Below are 23,022 nucleotides of genomic sequence, written 5' to 3'. Positions count from 1 at the left end.
TAAGGAAGTAAAATTAGAGAAGGTATAGCAAAATCCTTGTTCTCATGGAGCATTTATTTTGTTGGGGAAAGAAAGAACATAAACAACTAAATATACAAAGAGTTAAAAATTCTATAATAAAAGTTAAACAAGTTAATGTGAGAGAAAGTAATTGAAGCCTTTCTTTAGACTGGGTTGTCCGCAAAGACTTACTAAAGAGGTGATATCTGTGCTGAACCTGAATGACAGACAAGAAGGAGCCAGGCTAAGAGCCAGGGAAAGCATTCCAGGCAGAGAGAATACCCAATGCACAGGACCTGAGGTGGGTCTGAATCTGGCTTGTTTGAGGAGCAAAGACCTTGGGGTACAGCACAATGCATGAGGGGTAACTGGTAAAGGTATTTTGAATACACAAAGTTTTAGATGCCCTTTAGATACCCAAAAGGAGGTATCAAACAGGTACGTGCTTCTCAAACTTAAGCGAGCATATGAGTCCTGGGATGGAGCTTTAGAGACTATTTCTCAAAAGGTCCCAAGCAATGGTAATCCTGCTGGCTGTGGAATACATTTTGACTGGTAGGACAATTTTTATTTGTGGTATGTAGTTAAGCACAAAGGAGAGAAGGAGGAGACCAAAATACCAGAGGTAGAGGACATGGGACCAGAGAGGTGGTGGGACATGCATAGAGTGGTCCCTAGGAACCAAGAAGTGCTTCCAGGAGGTGGAATGTCAAACAGAGTGGTAAAGGTAGCATGAGGATAGATACTTAACACATGAACTTAGCACACAACAGCCCCTGGAAAACTTGGATGGAGTAAGATAAATTCTAATACAGCTCTAGGTGGGTTTCAAGATTTACCATTCCTCTCCAGCCCTCACTTCACCCCCTACTGATGTTTGAAGACCGCACTTCCTATCTTCATGAAAAAAATTAGCAGGATCACCTACTTTCCCCTTAAATGCATACCCCTCAGCTTTAAACCTTCTCCTGTTTCCATCCTTTGCTCCTGTCTCAGAGAAGCTAAATATGGTCTTTCCTTAGGGTTAACTTAACTGCCTCAATTCCCCACCATTTGATCATAAAATGTGCTCCTGTCAGGTTTTTTTCCTCCACTTCACTGATCTGTTCAAGGTCACCAGTGACCTTAGTTGGTCTATCCTAATGGTTTATTCCCCTCTTAAGTTACTGTTTAAGGAAGGTGCATGTAATGTTCTTCTCAATGAAACATGAGGAGTTTGGGATGGGGGTGGGAAGATATTCTTCATTGATTTAAAAAAAAAAAATTAGAATAAAACCCTCCACAGCTGCTGAGCTTTGTGTGGAATGTGAGGCTGGGAAGTGCACCTACCATCTTATGACCCTGGGGAGCGGGAGCCTGATGGTGAGCCAATACCCTGAGACAAAAAAGAGGACAATGCAGAGAAACTTTTCACTTGGAACATATTGAGCTACTGAATTAAGTGATGGTGGAAAAGCAGTATTTCTGAAATACTGAAGAGAATTTTTCTTGCTGAAGCCTATCAAGTTAAGCTTTTTATTTGCAATTTATAGCACCCTAACTGATGGACTCCACCATAGCAGAATGTACCTTCCTTTGAGCTGCTCAAGGCAGACAATAGCTTCTCACCCCTCTCTCCTGCCCTTTTCTCCCACCTTTCTACCCCCTCCCCCTCCATTCCTGAACCTTTCCTCTCTGCCTCCCTCCCTTGCCCAGTATCTTCCTTCCCTTTTTCCCTGTCTCCAAAACTGTTCTTTTAACTTCTGGGTCTACCCCACATGGTACAAAACTTTTATCTCCTAGCCCACAAAAGCAATTTGCAAATAGTTACTGGTATTCACAGCAATTCCTTACTTGCCTGTTACTTCAATTTAGATTTCTGGCTGGTGCCCAGGTCTTCATTTTATCTCTTCTTGACAATTCTGTTAAGGCTGATATTTGTGGCTAACTTATTCAATGTTGTATAAGCTGTCACTCTTATATCTGGAGTTGATCATTTTGGAGGTATGGGATGCACATATATAGAAATGAATAGCCATATAAGTGCAGCTAAGACGGAAGTAAATGTTATAGTAATCAGAATAACATAAAAGGGCATCCTGCATTTTCTCAGAAAGTCCTAGTCAGTTACCATTGATTTGCTTGGTGAATTTCATGAATCCGGAACTTAGAAAATTTGTGGTTTTCAGAGGACTTCATCTTAGTTTTCATCTATAATAGGTCATCAACATAAACATGTGATAAAACATGTTACATATTCTAGAACATAGGTTATTTTCCTTAAGGGCGGATGCCATAAAAGATTGTTTTGGTAAGTATTTTAGTAAAGTTCATAATTGTTTTGCCATTCATAAGCCTTTCCCCAAGGCTAACTCTGGTATGGGTTTATGTGTGGGTTGTTGGGGTGGGTCCTACAGTGATTCCAAGTTTTCCTGGTTAGTTGAAATGTGGCTTTGGGGGGATTCTGCCTGTGGACTTCAGGTAGTTTTATGTGCTTTAGTGATTCCCCCCCCCAAACCAGAAATGAAACTCCAATCTAGCAGAAAGTTTTAGATGGTGTGGGTGGGGAAAGGATAACAAATAACTAAAACATGAACTTTCTTGTAGTGAGTATGAATAGGAAACATTGAGATATTCTCGAAAATGAATCTGTAGACTGAGATGTGCTCTAAGTGTGTGCTAACCTGCACCTGGAGTTTCAGATTACTTGCTCTGCCTTCTGGAGAGTCCATGGTTTGTATTTCAAAACAGCAAATCCTGGCTGTTTCTATAAGTAGTTTGCACCAACAGATCCTTTTCCAAATAGCTCAAAACTAAGAACCTCACAGTTCCATAAGAGAGGAAAACCTAGATGCCTCAGAAGATGGGGTACATATCCTACTATGCACACTAGGGCAGGTATCCCATTACTGCCCCAGTGCACAGGGCTGATTCTTGAAGAAAGACCCACAGGGAGATATAACAGGTAGATCCATGAAGAGCTGTGATTTTGTTTGCTCCCTGCACTGCCCCCCTGCCAACACGAATCCAAATGCAAAGATTTACTCAGGACTCAGGATAACAAGCTCCTGCTCCAACACCCATCACAACCTGATGAGTTAGCCTCTTCTGTGGGAATTTAGTGTGGTTTTGTCAATTACCAATATGCTTCCCTCGTGATTCTTACTATGAATATCTTTATTTATTTTTTTTTAAAGATTTTATTTATTTATTTGAGAGAGAGAGAGAATGAGAGAGAGCGCACATGAGAGGGGGGAGGGTCAGAGGGAGGAGCAGACTCCCTGCAGAGCAGGGAGCCCGATGCGGGACTCGATCCCGGGACTCCAGGATCATGACCTGAGCCGAAGGCAGTCGCCCAACCAACTGAGCCACCCAGGCGCCCACTATGAATATCTTTAAAGTTAACTGAGTTGTAATCAGTACTTCTCATGTTTTCTTGAATTTCTTTTTATTTCAATAGTTGTGATGAATATTTAATAGACAGTCCACAATGATCCTTTCATATTTCAAGTTATATTCAAATTTATTCAAAGATAAGATCACTAAGTATTACTAGAGAAGTCTACATAAATAATAGAACTGATGGTACAGACCTGCATTTAATAATTCTGTCCCCATATGATTTGCCTAGGTTACAGAAATGTTTTTTCTTAACATAGTCTTCCTGCTCCTCTTCTCAACTTTGATATATTACTTTTGTTATTTCTGGCAATGCTTTCTATTACAAGAGATAAAATTTCAGTCATTTCAATGTTAAAAATAACCATGAAATCAACCAAAAAAATGTGATTTAATCAAAGTACCCTGAATCAATGGAAAACAGTTTTGTTTTTGTTTTTGTTTTTTGTTTTCCATGAATTAAAAACTGCCTTAATATTCTTAGGATCACAGTGACCTTTCCTTTGGCAATTTGGGTGTGATCTGAGAATTAGCAAAGTGGATTATAATATATGTATCAATCTATTCTTAGCATTGCAACTGAAACATTGAGATGAAAGTCGGACCTTATATTTTTCAATAGTTGAGTAACACCATCCTGGTTTTTACCAAAATTGATGAAAGAGAAAATATGGTAAACTGGATGCATGTAACAAACATGGGAGGTCATAATGTTTCCAGGATATGGCATCTTGCCATTGACCACAGCCTCTTGGAACAAGATAAAGTCATTGAAATAGTTAACAGATGTTAGCCGTATAGAAATATAAAAGTTCTATTGCTAAAAATTATGTACGGTCAGATGGAGATTTGGCGCTTGGGCCATAACTTAACTGACTTGGCAAATGGAAAGTTGAGATGCAGAGGCATAATGCATAATATCAAGGCCACACACTTTGCACACTATGCAGGAGCTCATAAACTACTGACAATATGTATACTGTACTAAGCCAGCTTGATTAAGTATTAACACAGCATTTGATACTTAGGGAAATCTGAAGTCAATTTTCACATCTACTAAATTAAAAAGTTATTTCTATAAGAGCAAGAGAGTAGACTTTTCTCCAAGTTCAAAAGCATGTCTACAAATCATATTATTTAGTTTCAGCTTGCAATTTACCAATGATTGGTATTGCTTTCCACTGATTTTTGTAATCTATCCGGTAATACTCTTTAAAATTATATTTTCCCACTCTTGTCTATCACTTCACATTTCAGAACAAGTTGACAGTACTGAATTTCAGATAAGTATCTGTAGCTGAAATGGATCTTCCCAGCCTTGAGTCACAAGTTCATTCAAGTCAAGCATTGAAGGAGGCTTGTGCTACTTTAGAGTTTGTGGTTTTATTCACAGCTTTGCAAATAAAGTCACCAGCTTCCATCACTTTGTAAAGATTCACACCCTGTTAAGGGAAAGAAGGGGTGGATTAGGGAGAAAGAAGACAAAACAGATTTCATTTTATTAGTAGTTAATTAACAATTTGAAATTACTTAACAAAATGTTACTCATTGTTGATTTGAGAGTAACATTTGTCTTCTTCATGAATCACATAATCAGCATTTTGGATTTTTGTTTTCTTAAAGCATATCTTGAATCTGACTCATATAAAAGTATAGGCTATCTATCCCTGAAAAAACTCAGTGTAATTCAGGGTAGTATCTAAATTCTAGGCAAGACAATAACAGAACTAGGAACAATCTACAAAATACCAGTGGAGGGCAGTTAAAATTAGTATGGTTTGGAGGAGTTCATAGATAAGGACTTAAGAAAAAACCTTTTTACTATATAAACAAACAACTTGATAAACGTATGAGCAATACAGGAAAAGTAACTATATAATTTTAACGATACTCAGAAACACTATCAGTATGATATTGAAGGAAGTAGTTATAGGTCAAATAAAATGAAGTAGTATTTAGTACACATCTGGAACTTGTTTTCCTGAGAAGCTGTACTGTTTGAAAGCATAAACAGGATCAACAAAGGCTTAGGTAAATCCATGAATGACAGGTAGGTGGTTGGGTATGAAGGCCAAGTTCAGGGCATGCTCCTCATTTCTTGGGCTTGGTGTAACAAAAGATCCCCATCAAGGTCTCCACCCAGCACCTCATCTGTCACTATAGGGGAGGTAGAGCATTAGGTGGATTACCCAGAGATTTGCCCTCAGGTAGCATTTCATAAACTCCTATGTCTTAACATGGACTAGAAACAATGTGGACTTAAAATTGAACAGACTCAGGCTTCCTTGCTATTAAGTAGTTCTTAATATTTATGTAAGTCTGTCATTTTCTTAAGAGAGACAAATATAAATATAGGACCTTTTCATAACAGTGATCATGAGATCATCGTTTTAATACAGTCAATTCTCTCTAGAAACTTTTAGAGCAATGTTTCCTTTGTAGTTTACTTCTCTCTTTTTAAGAATGATCAAGAAAATTATTCTGTAAAATGATACTTATAAATGATTCTCTTTGTCTTTTTGCTATAAAGTTGTTCTTCGGTTATCAACATTTGCTTTGGTTTGAGATTGTCTTGTCCTGGGAATGGCTTTAGGTAGAATATGTTAGGCACATTTTATTTGACATCCTAAATGGAGTGCTATTTAAGTTTTATGAATAACTAGCTACATGTGTCTATCACTTTTGAATTACACCCAGCAAGGGATTATAGAAGGATCTTAGTCACCAGTGTTCTTTGCTTTGCAAGAATTCCATTGATAATAAGTATGTACTGGGATTTACTGACATTTTACACAAAAAAAATTCATTTTGGCCTTTCTCTATCATTTTACCTAACAGATATCATTATAAAATAATATTGCCTTTATTATTGAATCATTTGTCAGGTGCTTAAATATGTCTCATGTACTATGATATGTTCTGGGTTTTCAAGAACCTCATGTAAAATAAGGTTTCTGTCCTCAGGCTGTTTAGCGTCAAGCAGGCAATATGGACCACTGTTGAGAGGGGTCCTGTATTATAATTAAAGTCACTAATAGAGATATGCTCAGGTGATTATGAGGGCGAGGGTGGGGCAGTAAACCCATTGGGGAAAAGAAAGTAGAGAGGAGTGTGTGAGGAAAGGGTGTGAGGAAGGGTACATTCTGACCCGAGTCTTACTTGGGGAGTGTGAGTCATTGAGAAAGAGGACAGAGGGGGCAGTGCAGCCAGAAGAACAGTCCAAAACTTCTAAAAAAATGCCATGCTGTGTATGTAGAATGAGGGGCAGAGATGACCTGAAAAGGCATGAAGAGGCCATATTGGGTACAAGAACACAGCTTTGCTTTACAGGAAATGAGAATCCACTGATGAGAGCTCAAGCGGAAACAAGGCATATTCATATTTGTATTTTGGATGAAATTCTCTGGTGATAGCATGGAAGATGAATTTAAAGGCAAGTCAGAAGTCTGCACACCAGTGTGGAGGATGAATACCCAGGAAAGAGCTAAGGAATTATGCTGACACAGCTATAGCAAGGATATTAAAGAACAAACAACCAAAATATAAGTCAAATTAGTGACTCTTGGTAAGTGATATGGCATGGGAACCATAGTAACACTAGATCCTACAGAGAATCTTGGCTTTTTAGCCTAGGTAGGTGGTTGAATTGTAGCTCCTACCCCATGTAACAATTCTCTCCTTAAATTCTGAATGCTTAGGAATGAAGCCATGGTTTATTTGCATTTCAGCCCTCAAGTTCTAGAACATGACCTGATACATGAGATGCATGATAACATCAGCTGGGTTCAATTCAGTCATCTAAATCTCCAAGAAAGAATCTAATTTGCCTCAGTTTTTATCATGGCCATACATTTCTACCAGAAATGATTAAGCTACTGTAAATGAAATAATAGGTACTCCTAACCAGGAAAGATGGGCAATAGCTTTTGGTGTTTATCCCAAGAGATACCCATCTCCTAGTGAATGTGATTGAGCATTTCTATGTAATGAGCATAGCTGTAATAATTTCTCGCTGGCTGCAGGGGAAGCTAGACACAGAAATAAGATCTTGATACAATCTCAGGGTAGGTTTAGAGGTAGAAGCACGCAGGTTGGCATGGGAGTCCTAAGGGAGGAACCCAACAATATGAGGTTAGGCAGGGAGACACTAGAAGACTTTTGGGGATGGGCGCAGCTCAGTCTCCAGGTGAAATCGAGGATGGGGAATAAGGCCATCTTAGTGGTGATGGAAGCAAGAGCCAGGAGTAGAGGTGAGAAATAAAATGGTGTGGAAATGGGAACTACAGGCAAGTGGTACCGCAGGAGCTGTCATGTAAGTAGAGTGAAGTGAGAGAGAGAAGATGGGGGGGGAGAGAGGTAAAATTCCATGTTGTAATCCAGATGAGGCTTTTACATCTCAGAAAACATTTTGAACTTCTAATCATCTGTGAACTTTTTTCTTTTATATTTTTGCCCTCCTCCCCTCCAAAAAAATCTGCCTTACAGACTAATAAGCAATGTTAATGAACATGTGGCAAAACAAAGTGCTAATTTAGGTGGATGCTATAGAGGATGTGACTTTTCAGGAACTTTTTTAAAGAGACAATTCTTGCTGTCCAGGGTCTCACGTACTAAGTAGTATTAAGCTCTCTTCTTTCTTGATCATTCCAATAGTGCCCTGGGCTCTTTTTCAGAAGCCCAAGTTGTCACTGCGAGAAAATCAAGTTCTCTGTTTCCTCCTAGGAAAACCTCCATCCAAAACAAAAGCGCAGAAACAACAATCCTAATGCAAAGACACAGACTCTCACTCACAGTGTGTGAAATCAAATGAGATGATACATGAAAAAGTACTTTGGAGGTCATGAAGCACTATAAAAATGTGAAATGGTAGCGTTATTGGTGATGGGGCTACAGCAGTAAGTTACTTTATAAAGCCCCCTAAAGAGTTTTTATTGTATTTTCCCCACTGTGCATTTTAGCAGACAGCAAAAGTGTAGTAAAACTTTGACCTTAAAATTGCTTCCCAAATCTGAGACACATTCCCATTTGTATCTGAAAGGCATGAATATTAAAATATGTTAAATGACTTACTGTGTTGAGCCCCAAGCCATTAAGCATATATATCAAATCCTCAGTGGCTACATTTCCAGAAGCACCTTTTGCATAAGGGCAGCCACCTAATCCGGATACTGCCGAGTCCACCACGTTAATCCCCATCTGGAAAACAAACCAGAACACTCAGGGTTTGTCTATTTATGGCATGTAAATTGTTGAATTTTTATTTAACCTGTTCCAAAGAGCAAATAAGCAAAATCTAAACCCGTTATCCAAACATACTCACTTACTCACCTGCTGCTAGAACAGTCCCAGGGGTGCTGATTTCTTTTCTACCTAATCTTGTATTTTAGGCTAACAGAAACTCGAAGGATCTCAGGAAGTAGAATAATCTTAGATCAAAATAAAATGGTGTTATTCATTGATAATCACATGACTGTAGGGGGTGAAGCTTGAAGTAAGATGAATTCATTCCCAGATTGTATAGATTCTCCAACCAATTCTCTAGTTTGATCCTAATACTATTATGTAAACACAAAATACTTCCAACACCGCAACTCAGAGTCAAGGTGCCTTAGAAGACTGGTGGTAGTGGTAGGGTCACTGTTTGAAATAGGATGTTTTAGGCTCAATTCACCCATTCAATTCACTTGATCTTTACTGAGCCATTATTTTGCGTACCCAGACGGGCTTCTTTGGGAGAAATGAAGAGCTATTTGGGAGGCAAGACTTCCACTACTAACAATAGCACCATCTCACATTTACTGAGTCCTCATTAAGTGCTGGATATTATTCCTAACACCTTATGAATAGTAACCCATAATCTTCCCCCAAACCCCATGAGGTAGATATCCTTCTATCATCCCCAAATCACAGATGAAGAAACTCAAGTATAGCAGGATCACAAAATTTGCCCAAGGTCACATCTGTCTCCAGAGAGTTCACACTGGAATTTATGGTTTCTGGAAACAAGCAAATTGGTACAGGTCATGTATGTGGGGATATCAGAGGTAGGGGATATGTGTGTGCTGGAGATGTCCTTGAAGACATGATTACAGTGGGGTCTGAAAGGAACCCTGAAGATCAGAGGATTGGAGAAGACTGGAGAAGAGAGGCAGGCATGTCATACCTTGTAAAAGGCGACAGTTGGATGATCAGAAGCTACCAAGAGGCATAATCTGATTATTCAACTCCTGGATATTAAAGAGAAAAAGTAACATGACTTCTGCTAAAATGAGAAGCCCCTAAAAGCAGAGATCTTGGGCAGCACGTTAGGTCAGCCATTCGCATTCCCAGGATCAGAACCATACACTGTGGCTACATCTCCAGAGTCAGCCTTACAAGACCTGGGCTCAGACTTGAGAATCTGAGCTTTTCACAAGATCACGGATGCTGCTCTTGCTGCCAATCTGGGGATCACACTTCCTTTTGTTTTTCTTTTTGATTAACTTTTTATTTTAGAAAAGCTTCAGATCTTCGGAAAGGTGGTGAAGAACAGAGCATTCCCATATATAAGGCACCTAGTTTCCCATACTGTTACATTATCTTACATGATTATGGTAACTCTGTCACAGCTGATGGACCATAATCGATATGGTATTAATGTCCACACATGATTCCGATTTCCTTATTTTGAACTTAATGTTCTTGTCTGTCCTTCAGTTTGGATTTGTCCAATGTTTTTCTAATGGCTAGACTAGAATTCTGAAATATTTCGAGGAAGACCACAGAGGTGAAATGCCATTCTCAATACATCGTATTAAGGGTACACACTGTCAACAAGATTGATGACTGATAAGCACCTTGATCACCTGGCTGAGGTAGTGTTTGTCAGGGTTCTGCAGTAAGGAAGCCTCTGCTCCCCACTTTCCTGACCGTACTCTCTGGAGAAAAGTCACTATGTGCACCTCACACTTAGAGGTAGAGAGTATCTACAGAAATCACTTGGAATTCTCCCATTTGGGAGATTTGTATATTCTCCTCGATTTATTCAAACATTGTTTTTTATCAGTAGGCACTCAAGGTATTTTTTTTTTTTTCAGTTTGGTTTAGAATCCAATATTATATATTTTGTGGATCAGGTTGTTTAAGATTTGGTTTTTAGCAGCTCTTTCAGTTGGTTCCTGTGTCTTTTTGTCATAACAAAGGGACTGTGTTTTTTGAACCATTCTGCTAGATTTCACCTTGAGACTTAAGATACCTACACCAAAGCCTACAAGGTTTAAAAAAATTTTTTTTTGGATGATACCAAAACAGTTAACAGAGGTGATCACTGGGTGGTATGATTACAGGTAATTTATTTTAATTTTGTTTGTCTTTATTTTCCAATTCTTTCACAATGAATGCTAATTATATATAAAGTATTAAAAAAAAAGGTTTCTGTAAACTTTCGCCTGTGGTAGAACATTATGTAAAAGAGAATGAACATAAATGAATCCAAGGCTCATTTTCTTGATTAACATCATTATTTTGCAACTAAGTGATCTTTCTAGGGTGTGAGACTGCAGGGTTAATCTGCATACAAAATCTTTAAATAAGACATGATCTGAGTGAAAGGTTACCTGGAAAATGGCCTTTCCCTATTTCCTAGAATCTGAAGAGCTGTAGACCTGGGGATTTTCTATCCGTAAGCTCTATTCCCAAGTTAATTGAATCAATTCTATGTACTATGTGGCTTTAAAGCAAATTTGAAGAGTTTGTTAAAGTATATATTACCTGTGAAGGAGAACATAAAGATATTAATGTTTTAATATTCTCTTCTGAATTTTCTTTTTAAAAAAAAATCATGGTACTACTTTAAAAGCACTTTTTATGCAGTATCTCCTAAATTCTGACCTCTATTAAATGTTCAATTCTACTCCCTAGAAATAAATCTTAATGGATAATGTTATCCATATACTAAGCTATGATCTAATTCTTAAATAAGCTGCTTTAGGAGCGCCTAGGTGGCGCAATTGGTCAGGCGTCTGACTTGGTTTTGGCTTAGGTCATGATCTCAGGGTTGTAGGATCTTAGGGCTCCATGCTCAGTGGGGAGTCTTCTTGAGATTCTCTCTCTCCCTTTCTCTCTGTCCTCCCTTCTTTCCCCCTCATATGAGCTTGCTTGCTTTTGCTCACGATCTCTCTCCCTAAAATAAATAAATCTTTAAAAAAATAAACAAGCTGCCTTGAAACTTTGCAACTATGAAAATTTTGTTTTACTATGTATATTTTCTTTACATCTACTTCCCTATTCCATTGGAAATGATACATACTATGATGTAAACAAGTTCTTGACAGAGTAGGAAGAAAAACATTTATTTTCTACATTTATTCTTGACGGTGAATAGAGGGACAATTTTTGTACTTACTGAAATAATACCATGTATTTGAAGATAATAGATGGGATCTTAGATGATTTTTATCATACAAGAGATTGTCTTCATTAAAAGATGATTTGTAGATACTCCCTTTCCCATGTCTCCAAACACAAACCACTATTTTCAGGCTTTCACATTCCTATGGGTATGGGTGTGTGTGCACACATGTGTGTTCCGTGTGTGTGTGTGTGTGTGTGTGTGTGTACGTGTCCTCACACTCAAACATGAGCAGGTTTTTGCACCATAGATTGAAAAACAAAGCATTTGTTTTGAGGGAAAGTACATCTTTAGATGAGAAACCACAAGGTGGCAATGTAGCTTCAAAATCCACCCATTTAAAGTCGAGCATTTACAACCCCACTGTGTTCCAGCCTCCCAAAATGACAAACATGTAAATAAATCACTTTTGAAAAAAAATATTTTTATAATATAATGAGGAACTTTCACTAATGGTATAGAATAGTAAAAAATATACTGAACCACAGTTTGTAGTCTTCCTTTGACTTGAACATGTTTATGAAGTACATTCTTTGTGCCAGCAGTTGGAATCCATACAAAGTACTGTAGCTCATGGAGTTCAGCATTAGAAATTAAAATTACATATTTTGTCACTGAGAAGTAGCATACTATTATCAAGCTAGGAACCATTTTCCTCAGAGCTAAGGGAACTAGTAGTCCTCCCTAAACTAAAACCCAGAACTCAAAGGGTTGAGGTGTCCTTGGCTCCCACCTTCCTCCAAGCTCATGATTAAAGCTATTAATCCAGTAACCAGGAAATGATAAACTTGAGTTTAGTTACGTGCGCTCTGTCTGCTTGAGCTCTACACTTATGTGCTTGGACTTAGGTGCTGAGAAAAATGAATAAAATATTAGTAGCCACTTTTTCTGGAAAATGGTAAATTGTAGATAAACCATGAGCACATCATTCTGTGCTACAGTCTTAGGAGTATTAATTTTGTGTAGTGCTTAGATGCCCTGACCATGCTGATATGCTAACGAAAAGTACATCTTGACTTTTTCTTAGTGCTGTAAGAACTTATTTCCCAAATAAAATAAGAAATCCTTAAGAGGAGTCAAATCTTTTTGCAAAGCTTATAATGTCCTATATCTTCATGATTTAAAAATATTTAGTGAAATCTCAAATTTTAGGTATTGGGGATACTAAAATCTTAAGGAACATGTACAATTTTGATATGTTAATTTTTGAAATGACATCTTTACCCTCTAAGATCAACTTTTTCTTTAAAAAATCTGTTGTGTTAGATTTAATTTAAAATGAGATGTTTCTGATGGTGTAAGTTACCCATTTTTGGATTTAAGTTACTTGGGTGGGGAAAGATAAATGTTCATGTGGGATAAATATTAAAAATGTACTCCTTTTTTAAATAGCTATCTCCTCAGCCATTCCTAAGCCAATGTACCCTCCAACAGAGGATTGCAATTATCCAAGCATAAGGTGCTACTTGTATCCCAGTGATCAGACCAGATAACACTAATGGAGCAGGGCACTCTTGCCAATAAGCCCAGAGCTTGCCTTGAGCTACTTCTCAACCAGCATTCTAAAGGGTTACTATATACTGAGTTATGATACCACCTGAGAAATAACACTGTTTGCATTCATGTGTACTGTGAATGTAACATGTAAATCACAGATAATGAACAGTTAGCATACATGACTTAAGCCCAGTGTTTTAATTAAGTGAAGTACATACCAAAATTGGTATGTAAATGATGATAGGCATATATATTGCTGTTGGGGGATAACTAAGCTAGTGGTGACACTTTCATATAACCTCCCTCCTCTTTGAAAAGGTTTTCCTACATGCTTCATTCTTCTTTGCCTTACTACACATAATGAGATAGATTATATTCTTACCTTCATTTAGTATATTTCAAATGGAGATAGAAATGGGACTGTGTACATAGAAGGGGGGGTAAGGAAACGGATAAACAGATAACAAGGGAATTCTCAATTTCAGTAAAATAAAATAATAGACTATTAGTGAACATTTATTGAATGTTTATTTTGTCACAGATCCTGTGTCTTAGGCCTTATATATGATAAAGCCGCACAAAGTTAGGGTGAAATGCATAGTAACCCATGTCCATTTTACCGATGAGAAGACTGAGGCTCCAAGAAGATAAGCACTATTTCCTGCTTCAAACAGTGTAAGACAGAGGAAGAATGCAAATAGCTGTGTGCTACTGTCAAATGTTAATTGTTAACATTTCATTAATACTGTATGCCAGGCACATGACTAAACACTTTGCATGGTTTCATTTAATCCATGTAATAACGTCAGGAGGCAAGGTGTGAATTAGGAAGAGAATGTTGACAAATCAAAAGGCTTCATTTTCTTAAGACGCTTTTTTCAACTTTCTGAAAAGTCTCTACACAATGTAGTAATAAGAGGCTTTCAAGAAAGTAAATGATCATTGTCCAAAGGGTTTTTTCCTAGGAAGCTAGCCCAAGAAAATAGCTAGAAATGTTATAGACTGATGGTTCAAGAATAGATATTCTTTGTAGCATGATTTGTAATAGGAAAAAAAGGCCATAAGTTAAATGTCCAATAATAGGGAAAGAGTTAACAAATTAGACTATTATGAAACCATTAAATATTTTCAATGAATATGTAATGGTATAGAAAAATGATGATAAGAAACTGGAAGATAGGAGTGCTTGGGTGGCTCAGTTGGTTAAATGTCTGCCTTCAGCTCAGGTCATGATCCCAGGGTCCTGGGATCAAGTCCCACATTGGGCTCTCCGCTCAGCAGGGAGTCTGCTTCTCCCTCTCACTCTCCCTCCCTGCTTTCCTTTTGTCTCTCTCTCTCTCTCAAATAAATAAAATCTTTTTAAAAAAGAAAAGAAACTGGAAGATAGGACCGTGCTTGGCATCATTCATTTGTGTTTCTAATAATTTTTTTATCCTCCCTAATAAGTACATATCACACATGTAATGTGTACTCTTGTTTCATCATCATCCCCTTCTTCTGCCAGAACAATACCCCTAAACCATACTGGCCTTTCTCATTTCTTGGTTTCAGTCCAAATTCTAGAGATGATTCCTCTAGGAATCATCTACTTCTGCCTGTTCTTGAGTGGCTATTGGTCCTATACTGCACTTCTTCAGTAACCATCTATTCCCTCTAACCTACTGGCATAAAATAATTAAGTCAGTCCCCCTCAAACTTGAATGAGCATAAGATTCCACTTACGATGTCTGACTAGAGGGTGTTACACTAAATGAAATAAATGGGACAGAGAAAGACAAAAGCCATATGATTTCACTTATATGTAAAACCTAAAAGAAACCCAAAACAAAAGAACAAGCATTTATGATGTCTGAGGTAGGACGTGAGCTTCTGCATTTCTAACACCTCCCAAATTATGCAGAAGCTGCTACTCCCCAGAACACACTTGAGTGGAAAGAAACTCTGGTTCTTCTAGGAAAGAACTGGTTCTTAGGTGTCAGTATATCCTGGTCCAGTCACTATGGTGATGCCATCTTGCCTTGCACAGTGTTGCTCAAAATGGGACCACCTGAGTATCAGGTTTACCTAAAGTCCTGGTTAAAAAGGCAGATTTCTGTTGTCTACCCCAAAACTGAGTTTTTTTTCTTGTAAAGTCAAAGTATTTGCATTGTTTCAGCCTCCAAGTTGACTTTTATGCATAATAAAATTTGAAAATAACCTGATTTACCTGTTCATCTGTGGCAGATAGTGCTGGCTCTTCAGCAAAAATTTGTTTCCTCTTCTTCTGAGATTCAGCTAGGTGACATAACCAAATTGCCCTTTAATTTAGGTGTGGTTCTGTGACTGTAGGTTAGCCAATGATGTGCAAGCAAAGTGATGCAGGCCATTTCTAGAATATTTCTTTTCAGAAATTCTGTCAATAGTCAAATGCAGATGACAATGAGGCCTTAGGGAATGGTGAGCCAAGAAATGGGAAGAGACTGGGTCCATGAATTACCATGTGGAGGAGAGATAGCCACTGACAAAAACCTGTTCAGTGAGGAACAAACATCCATGTGTTTGAGCCGTTATTCATTTTGGGGTGTGCAGTTATATCAGCCAATTAGAAATAATATACCAATTGATGGCATAGATTAAAATCTACATTTTTCCAGCTATTTTCTATTCCATCTGTTTTGTTTTTCCTCTTTTCTATCTTTTGTTCATTTTTTAATGATTCCATTTTCTCTTTTATTGACTTAATATTTCTACCTCTTTAAATTTTTTAGTACTCTATGGTTTACAATATAAACTTTAATAAGTCTACCTTCAACTCTTCATGCCACAGGTAGGGAAGGACCTTACAATAGTATATTCTCAATTCCATCCAATCATCCTTTGTGCTATAGTTTCCCTACCTTTACTTTTATATACCCATAATACATTTACATACCCATGAAGTGGTGTTCTTTTTTTGCTTTAGGCAGTTACCTTTTAGAGCAATTAAAATTTAAAAAATTATCTTGATTCACTCCACATTTTCTCTGAAGAAACTTGACAGGAATAAGAATATCAGAGATTCAAATCCTAGTATTTAGTTAACACTCATCTTTTGGCGGTAAAAGAAAGAAGATGAGTTAGTGAAAGACACGAGGAGCTCAGGAGGAGGTCCAATGTCACAAGCCAGAGTAGGGAAAGTTTCTCTGAATACTTTTTTTTTTTCTTTTGAGAGGGAGAGAGAGTGCGAGGAGGGAGAGAAGGAGAGGGAAAAATCTCAAGCAGGCTCCATACTCAGTGTGGAGTCTGACGTGGGGCTATATCTCATGACCCTGAGATCATGACCTGAGCCAAGATCAAGAGTCATACACTTAACCAACTGGGCCACCCAGGTGCCCCAAAGTTTCTTTAAATACTTATACCACAGTGATGAATACCTCACCTACATAAGGAAAGTAAGAGCTGAGAAAAATCTGTATTTATGAAATTGACAAATTTTGATATTGATGGGTTCAGCAGAGACCAGACTAGGAGAGCTGGGAATTAATTGAAAAACAAATGGAGGTCATACAGCCTAGTTCTTATAAAATCAGTTTAGGGAGACTTGTATTTGAACTTGTTCTGCCACTTGTTAACTGTGTGATGTTGATGTTACTTCTCTGTCCCACCAGCTATAAGATGAATATAATAGTACTGAATCATGGGCTTGTTGAGGACTCAGTGGGATCTTCCATGGAAAGTACTTATCACATAGGATGGCACATAACACACAGCAAATGTTGGCTTTAACAAGTATATGTCAAGGGTATAGAGACAGAAGACATGTGGTGATAAAGAAGAAAACCAGGGTATAATTGGGGGTATATGAATGGGGAGATATGGAGGATATTTGAGACCTGTAACTTGGAAGGCTTAAGGGACAGAGGTAAGTAAATGGAAGTAAAGAATGATACCACACATAGAAGAGAAAATTCACAGAGAAAAAAACCTTAGAGAGTGTAGATGAGCTTGGAATTAGGGCAGAAACGTGGAGTTTAGCTAGAAATTAGTGGAGAATACTATCCTTTGAGGTAGGGTGAGAGGATATGATGGACAGAGGTACAGAGATATGTTAAGGGAACACAGACCCTGAGGTCTTCACAGAAATAAATGATCAATACTCTAAGAAACACAGTAATTGAGTTAATCGGGGAGTTCAGAAACAAGTTAAGTCCTTTTTAGCTCCCTGACACTAGCTTCTCTTAGACCAGCCCTACCCTCCACTTAACCACTCTTGGATGTGTGCACAGAGGTGGATGCATAATGAAGAGGAAGGAAAGGGGACGGATCCATAAATAACACCATGTAAACAATAAAAAAATGTACCTATACATATGGAAGTGACTTTTTAATAAGAATCTGTAAATCCCAGATTTTTACAACTAGAAAATTTAGTCAATTTTCTCTATGATTGATTAATTGATTTAAAGGGAACTAAGTCCCGGAGTTCCTAGTGGGGCTACCAGAAGTCACGGAGGTCATTATTCTAGAGATGGATCTAGAATTTAGACCTTCATGTTTTTGTAATTTCACTGGTAGGAGGTAAATAACTTCTAATTCCAAATTAATGTTAGCGGGAGGCCTATGTAATAGTGTAAATATGCTATGCTAAATATTAAGTAAATATTAAGTAAAAAAAAAAAAGTTACAGAATGAGAGCACAGTCACGCCTGATAAGAATTAGGTGTTACAGTGTTATTAGTACTCACAAACCAAGGAGTGCTTGGGATAGTGGGAGGACCAAATTTTGGTAAGAGGAGGGGAGTCAAAATAGCAGGTAATATATACAAACTATATGAGGGCAAGAGCCTTCCTCTGTCTCACTCCATTATAGGCTCAGCATGTAGCATAGCATTCAGAATATGATGAGTTATTTCAAGAATGGAACAAATAATGTACCTAAAAGAACAATGAATGCAATAGCAAGTCCTGCGAGCAAGTATAACCATACATGGTAATAAGTGAACTTGATACAATTCAATTGGAAACACAGAACTGCATAAGGAGGATACTAAAATAAATGAAACAGTTCAGTGGATCACCACCTACTTTGTTTGCTCCCTAAACCTCCTTCTCTTCGTACTGCCTTCTCATAAAACGGGTTCCTGGAACCTGTTTGTTTGTTCAGTGACTCCTTATTAATCCTCAGTGCAGCTGATGGACCTAAATTGGATCAATTGCAGTCTCCTCCCCCATAATTTAGAACAGAAACAAAGATAGAATCCACCTTTCTAAAAGGTGAGATGTAGAGCATATGAGGTATGGACAAGCAACTTTTTCCATGAGCAATGCGAAGTAGAGAAATTGAGTCTGCAGTAAGAGGGAAAAGGAAGCATCATTGAATTAGAAATGTCCCTTGAATTCCAGACAGCTTCTCAATCTTTCTGAGGTCCAGCTTCATTTCCTCCCTTTGTTTTTGAAATAACGTTTAATTAGAGCTATGCCAGGTGCCTTAAACCATACAATAATCGTAGGAAGTAGGTATTATCATCTTCATTTTATAAGTGAGAAAACTGAGCCACAGAACATTTAATATGATCATGCATGATGTTACATATTTGGTAAGTGATGTAAGCTGAGATGCAGGATCAGGTGGAAAAACCTCTAAATCTCTGCTCTTGATTTGTGTGTATACTTCTCTAAGAGGTTTCCATGGGACATCCCTGTATCCTCATTACAGTCTCCTTTTTGCTTGAGGTAGCTTGAGTTGGCTACTGTTACTTGGAAACAAAGAATAGTAACTAACACATCATTAAGTTAGTGACCTGGCGGGGAAGATATTCATAAATACAGAGAACAATAATGTAAAGTAGAGTGTGGTAGCTGTTATGAGAATTACAAACAGAGCTATTCAGAAACACCAGTGAGACAGTATCTATATTTTGCAGTAGAGCAAGGAAGGAGGGGCAGTGTGAAAAGGTTGATGAATAGTTTGGCTCTGCTTTGGGCCTTGAAGGATGTTGACAAGTGGAGGATGGTGAGGGAAAAGATACTCTACAGAGAGGGAACAGCTTGAGAAAAGGCACATATGATGAACAGGCCAAGGATGTACTGAGAATATTTTAATGAGACTTGTATTGTAGGGGCTGTTGAGGTGTGGAAGGAGTACAGCTCCAGATCATGATAGGCCCTGAATGCCTTTCTCTGGGGGATGAACTTTATTCCCTAAGAAATAAAGAGCTACTTATGGTTCATGAATAATCATGACATCATCAGCATTTGTTTTACTCAAATTTTGTTATCAGGGGAGCAATAACTGAGATGGATAGAAGGTTGAGAAATATGTAAGTAGAAGTACTTGTTAGAAAATTAGTACAATGCATGAAGTCACTGGTGATGAGTACTTGAAGCAGAAGGGGAAAAAGATTTTTGTAAAGGAACAAATTTGACATTTATGAGGTAAAATAGTGTCTAAATGAATAATAATGGAAGAAAGAGGTGTCATTGACAAAAGCAGTGATTTCTAGCTTTAATAACTAAGATGATCCATTAACTGGAATGGGATATAGAATCAACTCTAGTGAAAGGTAGAAGATGGTTTCTTGGGAATCATTACAGATATAAAAAACTGGATATTTAACATGTCACTTCTTAAAGCATCCCTGCTTGTTCAAAACTAGCTTTAATTCTTTTTCTTAATCTTTCATTTCATACCTATTTCTTCTCATTTACATCTGGGGTGATCCATGGCTTTGGTAATGTTCAAATTTATGGTTAAGCATTCTTATAACCCGAAGAACTGGCCTCCACTGGGTAGTGGAATAATTTAAAAAGATATGACAACGTGCTTCCTCGGTCCCTGAGTTGAAAGCTCCTCCTCTCCGCTGAGTACCAGGGATGTGGTTGGGGGAATGGATGATAGGAGTTCCAGATAGGTTTAGGGGAGCCCTAGAATACAGGGACTGGTCCTGCTTCCAAACGTGTATGCTGGAGGGAGTACAAGACTCAAAATCTCCCATCCAGTTGGCTGGGATGCCAGGGTAGCAAAAGTGAAGTGAGGAGCCTGGCAAGTGGGACCTAAGGCAGCCTCAAAGATAATAGGCACTCAAACCTGGCCATCAGACCAGGTAATCCCTGGGTAATGGTGGATGGATACTCAAACTCCTTTCAAACTAAGCAAGAGCATAATAAGAACAAGAGGCAAAGAAGGGCAGGGGAAATTTGAGACACTGAGTTTTGAATGGAAATGACTAAGCTGATTAATATAAGTATTCAGCCATTAATTAGGAGATATTTGGGGCATTTAAACTGAAGGTTCATTAAACTGAACTGAAGTTTAAAGTATTTCACAATATTACATCACTACATGAATATTACTACTCAATCCTTGTTCATTTCAAATAGTTCAAGTTCGGGCGCCTGGGTGGCTCAGTTGGTTAAGCGACTGCCTTCGGCTCAGGTCATGATCCTGGAGTCCCGGGATCGAGTCCCGCATCGGGCTCCCTGCTCAGCGGGGAGTCTGCTTCTCCCTCTGACCCTCCTCCCTCTCATGCTCTCTGTCTCTCATTCTCTCTCTCTCAAATAAATAAATAAAATCTTTAAAAAAAAAAACAAAAAAAAAACAAATAGTTCAAGTTCAGTCTCCTCCCTCCCTCCCTCCCTTCCTTCCTTCCTTCCTTCTTTCTGAGAGGGGGGAGAGAGAAAGAGAGTCTTAAACACTGGGTGTGGACCCGGATGTAGGACTTGATCTCACAATCCTGAGATCATGACCTAAGCTGAAATCAAGAGTTGGATGAGTAACCGACTGAGCCACCCAGGTGCCCCCAATCTGATTTATAAATGACTTACCAGGAATCTTGCTTACTCTAAAGACACAATCGATCAGAGTATCTCACAAGATATTTATGGTGGTAATGGTGTTAATTTTTCTAAGCAGTGAGTATAACTTGAAAAGAGAGAAAGCTGAGTACACATGAAATCAAAATAGATTTTCCTCCAGTTGAAGCCAGTTAACTGAAAGAAGGTAGGAAAACAAAAGTAAGTGTAATTACATTTAAATGTATAGGAGGTGAAGCAGTTTTGGACCAAACCAACATATCTGGAAAATACGATATAATCAATGGTTGAGGCAATTGCGGGTATTTATCTTGGATAAGACTCAGAGGTAGATAATAGTTGCAGTTACAGAGTTCAAGATCATTATGTGGTCAAGAAAGTAGACATACTCTATATGATTCCAGAGGAAAATTGACAGAGGTAGATTTTGCTTGATTATGAGAGATAACTCTGTAGCCATTCAATGCTGCCTAAACTTGATTAGCTCTCAAAATAATGATCTCGCTGCCACTGAAACTATTAAAAGGCAATCTGAAGGTAGTAGAAAGAATCCCTTCTACAATGAGTGAAACTATTGGCTTTGATGGCCCCTAGGAATTTCATCCAATCCTAAGTCTGTCTATAAATGCATGTTTCACTTAGCTTGCTCAGTAACATCTAATTTTGTCATAAAGTTATAAACATAGACAACATTAAAATATGAAGTGCTGCTTCTAATGTGATTTGAGGTAACACATTCCTGGGGTAGGTCCATTCCTTGGCATCTGAATACAACAGGTAAATTCTAAGCAAAGACACAGCAAAGACCTATAAAACATAGTTTAAGGGAAAAAAAACTTGAAGATGCTCCTGAAGGGTGTCAAACCCACACATATTTGGTATTTGCGGCAAGGCTGCCAAATACCACTAGAATTACAAAAGCTCCCATATGACTTGTAACACATTCTAGGATTTGTTTTAACTTTAATACTTCCAAACATCTAAAATCCAATGCCACCCTTAGTTAAAAGTGAAAATAGAGAAGCAGATAGGAATTTTTAGATCTGAGTCCAAGTACTATTCCCTCACTTGGCTAGATAACATTCAGAGAAAAAGAAAAATCACCTATGAAATATGTAGGAAAATACAATATTAACCACGGAAAAAACGGATTGATATGGCCAAATATCCTGTTTGGGCAAGAATAAAGTAAGACAACTCAACTTTCACAACAGGAAGGCTGCCACCTGCATCTCTGATTTCCACAGTGCATAGCCCTGTGATGGTCAAGTGCCTGCTTGCTCTGAGAGGTCATTCTTGTCTGTCCCTTTTCTGTTCTTTAACACAGGGGACTGCCTGTGCAGCCTGAATTCCCCCAACTCCCACATGAGCTAGATTCCAACTGGTTCAGCCGACAGAAGGCTCTGTTGGAGGAAGAAACTAGAATATTCCCCCTTTCTGTTTCAGGTGCTGTTTCTAGCAGAGCCTGTTTCCTCAGTGGCTCTAAATGTTGACCATGGACAGGCCCACAGTTCCAACTTCCTCCTGGTGACTCTGGATGGTGGGTTCCTGTAACAACGTCTTCTTTCTTTGTCCAGCCAAGGGGCCTCACTGATGTTACAGTGGTGGTTTCTTGCTCCTGCTTATCTCAGGAGTGCCTCCTTAAAAGTGAGAGCACTGAGGGGCAAGCTATAAGAAGGTACGCACTCTCAGAGCAAGTACAATCAGCACCTGAGAATGAGTGCTCCCTAAATGGTGTGCCCTAGGCATCTGGTTACCCTGCCCTAACCCAGAACCTGCTCATTTCTGGATTGCTTTGCTGCCTAATGTTTAGTTTTATGGTTCTCCAGTCACCTGTGCACAGTTTCCTGGATTTGGTTGCTTACATGGCTCCTGTTTTCTGGCTGGACCCTGAAAGATCCAAGCATCCATTTCATGGAGTTCAGTCTGAATTTGCTTCTATCTAGCTCCTACCAAAGGCAAATTGAGAAAATATTAAAGGAAGACCT

At 38.4% G+C, this 23,022-nt stretch overlaps 1 protein-coding gene across 2 annotated transcripts in view; it reads right to left on the bottom strand.

Annotated features, from left to right (window-relative positions):
- Positions 1-3,427: 3,427 nt before the first annotated feature.
- The window catches only part of HMGCLL1 (3-hydroxy-3-methylglutaryl-CoA lyase like 1), a 180,352-nt gene continuing 160,757 nt past the window's right edge, over positions 3,428-23,022 (bottom strand). For both annotated transcript variants that reach the window (XM_036120584.2, XM_036120588.2), the window contains 2 exons: positions 8,449-8,574; positions 3,428-4,820 (listed from right to left, as the gene is read on the bottom strand). In XM_036120584.2, the coding sequence (XP_035976477.1) occupies positions 4,719-4,820; positions 8,449-8,574 (228 nt within the window). In that variant the 3' untranslated portion in view covers positions 3,428-4,718. The remainder of the gene's footprint in view (positions 4,821-8,448; positions 8,575-23,022) is intronic.

This window comes from Halichoerus grypus, chromosome 9, assembly GCF_964656455.1.
Source record: "Halichoerus grypus chromosome 9, mHalGry1.hap1.1, whole genome shotgun sequence".
Lineage (NCBI taxonomy): Eukaryota > Metazoa > Chordata > Mammalia > Carnivora > Phocidae > Halichoerus > Halichoerus grypus.
The sequence above is the reverse complement of the archived record's forward strand: the minus strand, read 5'-3'. Positions and strand labels throughout refer to the sequence as shown.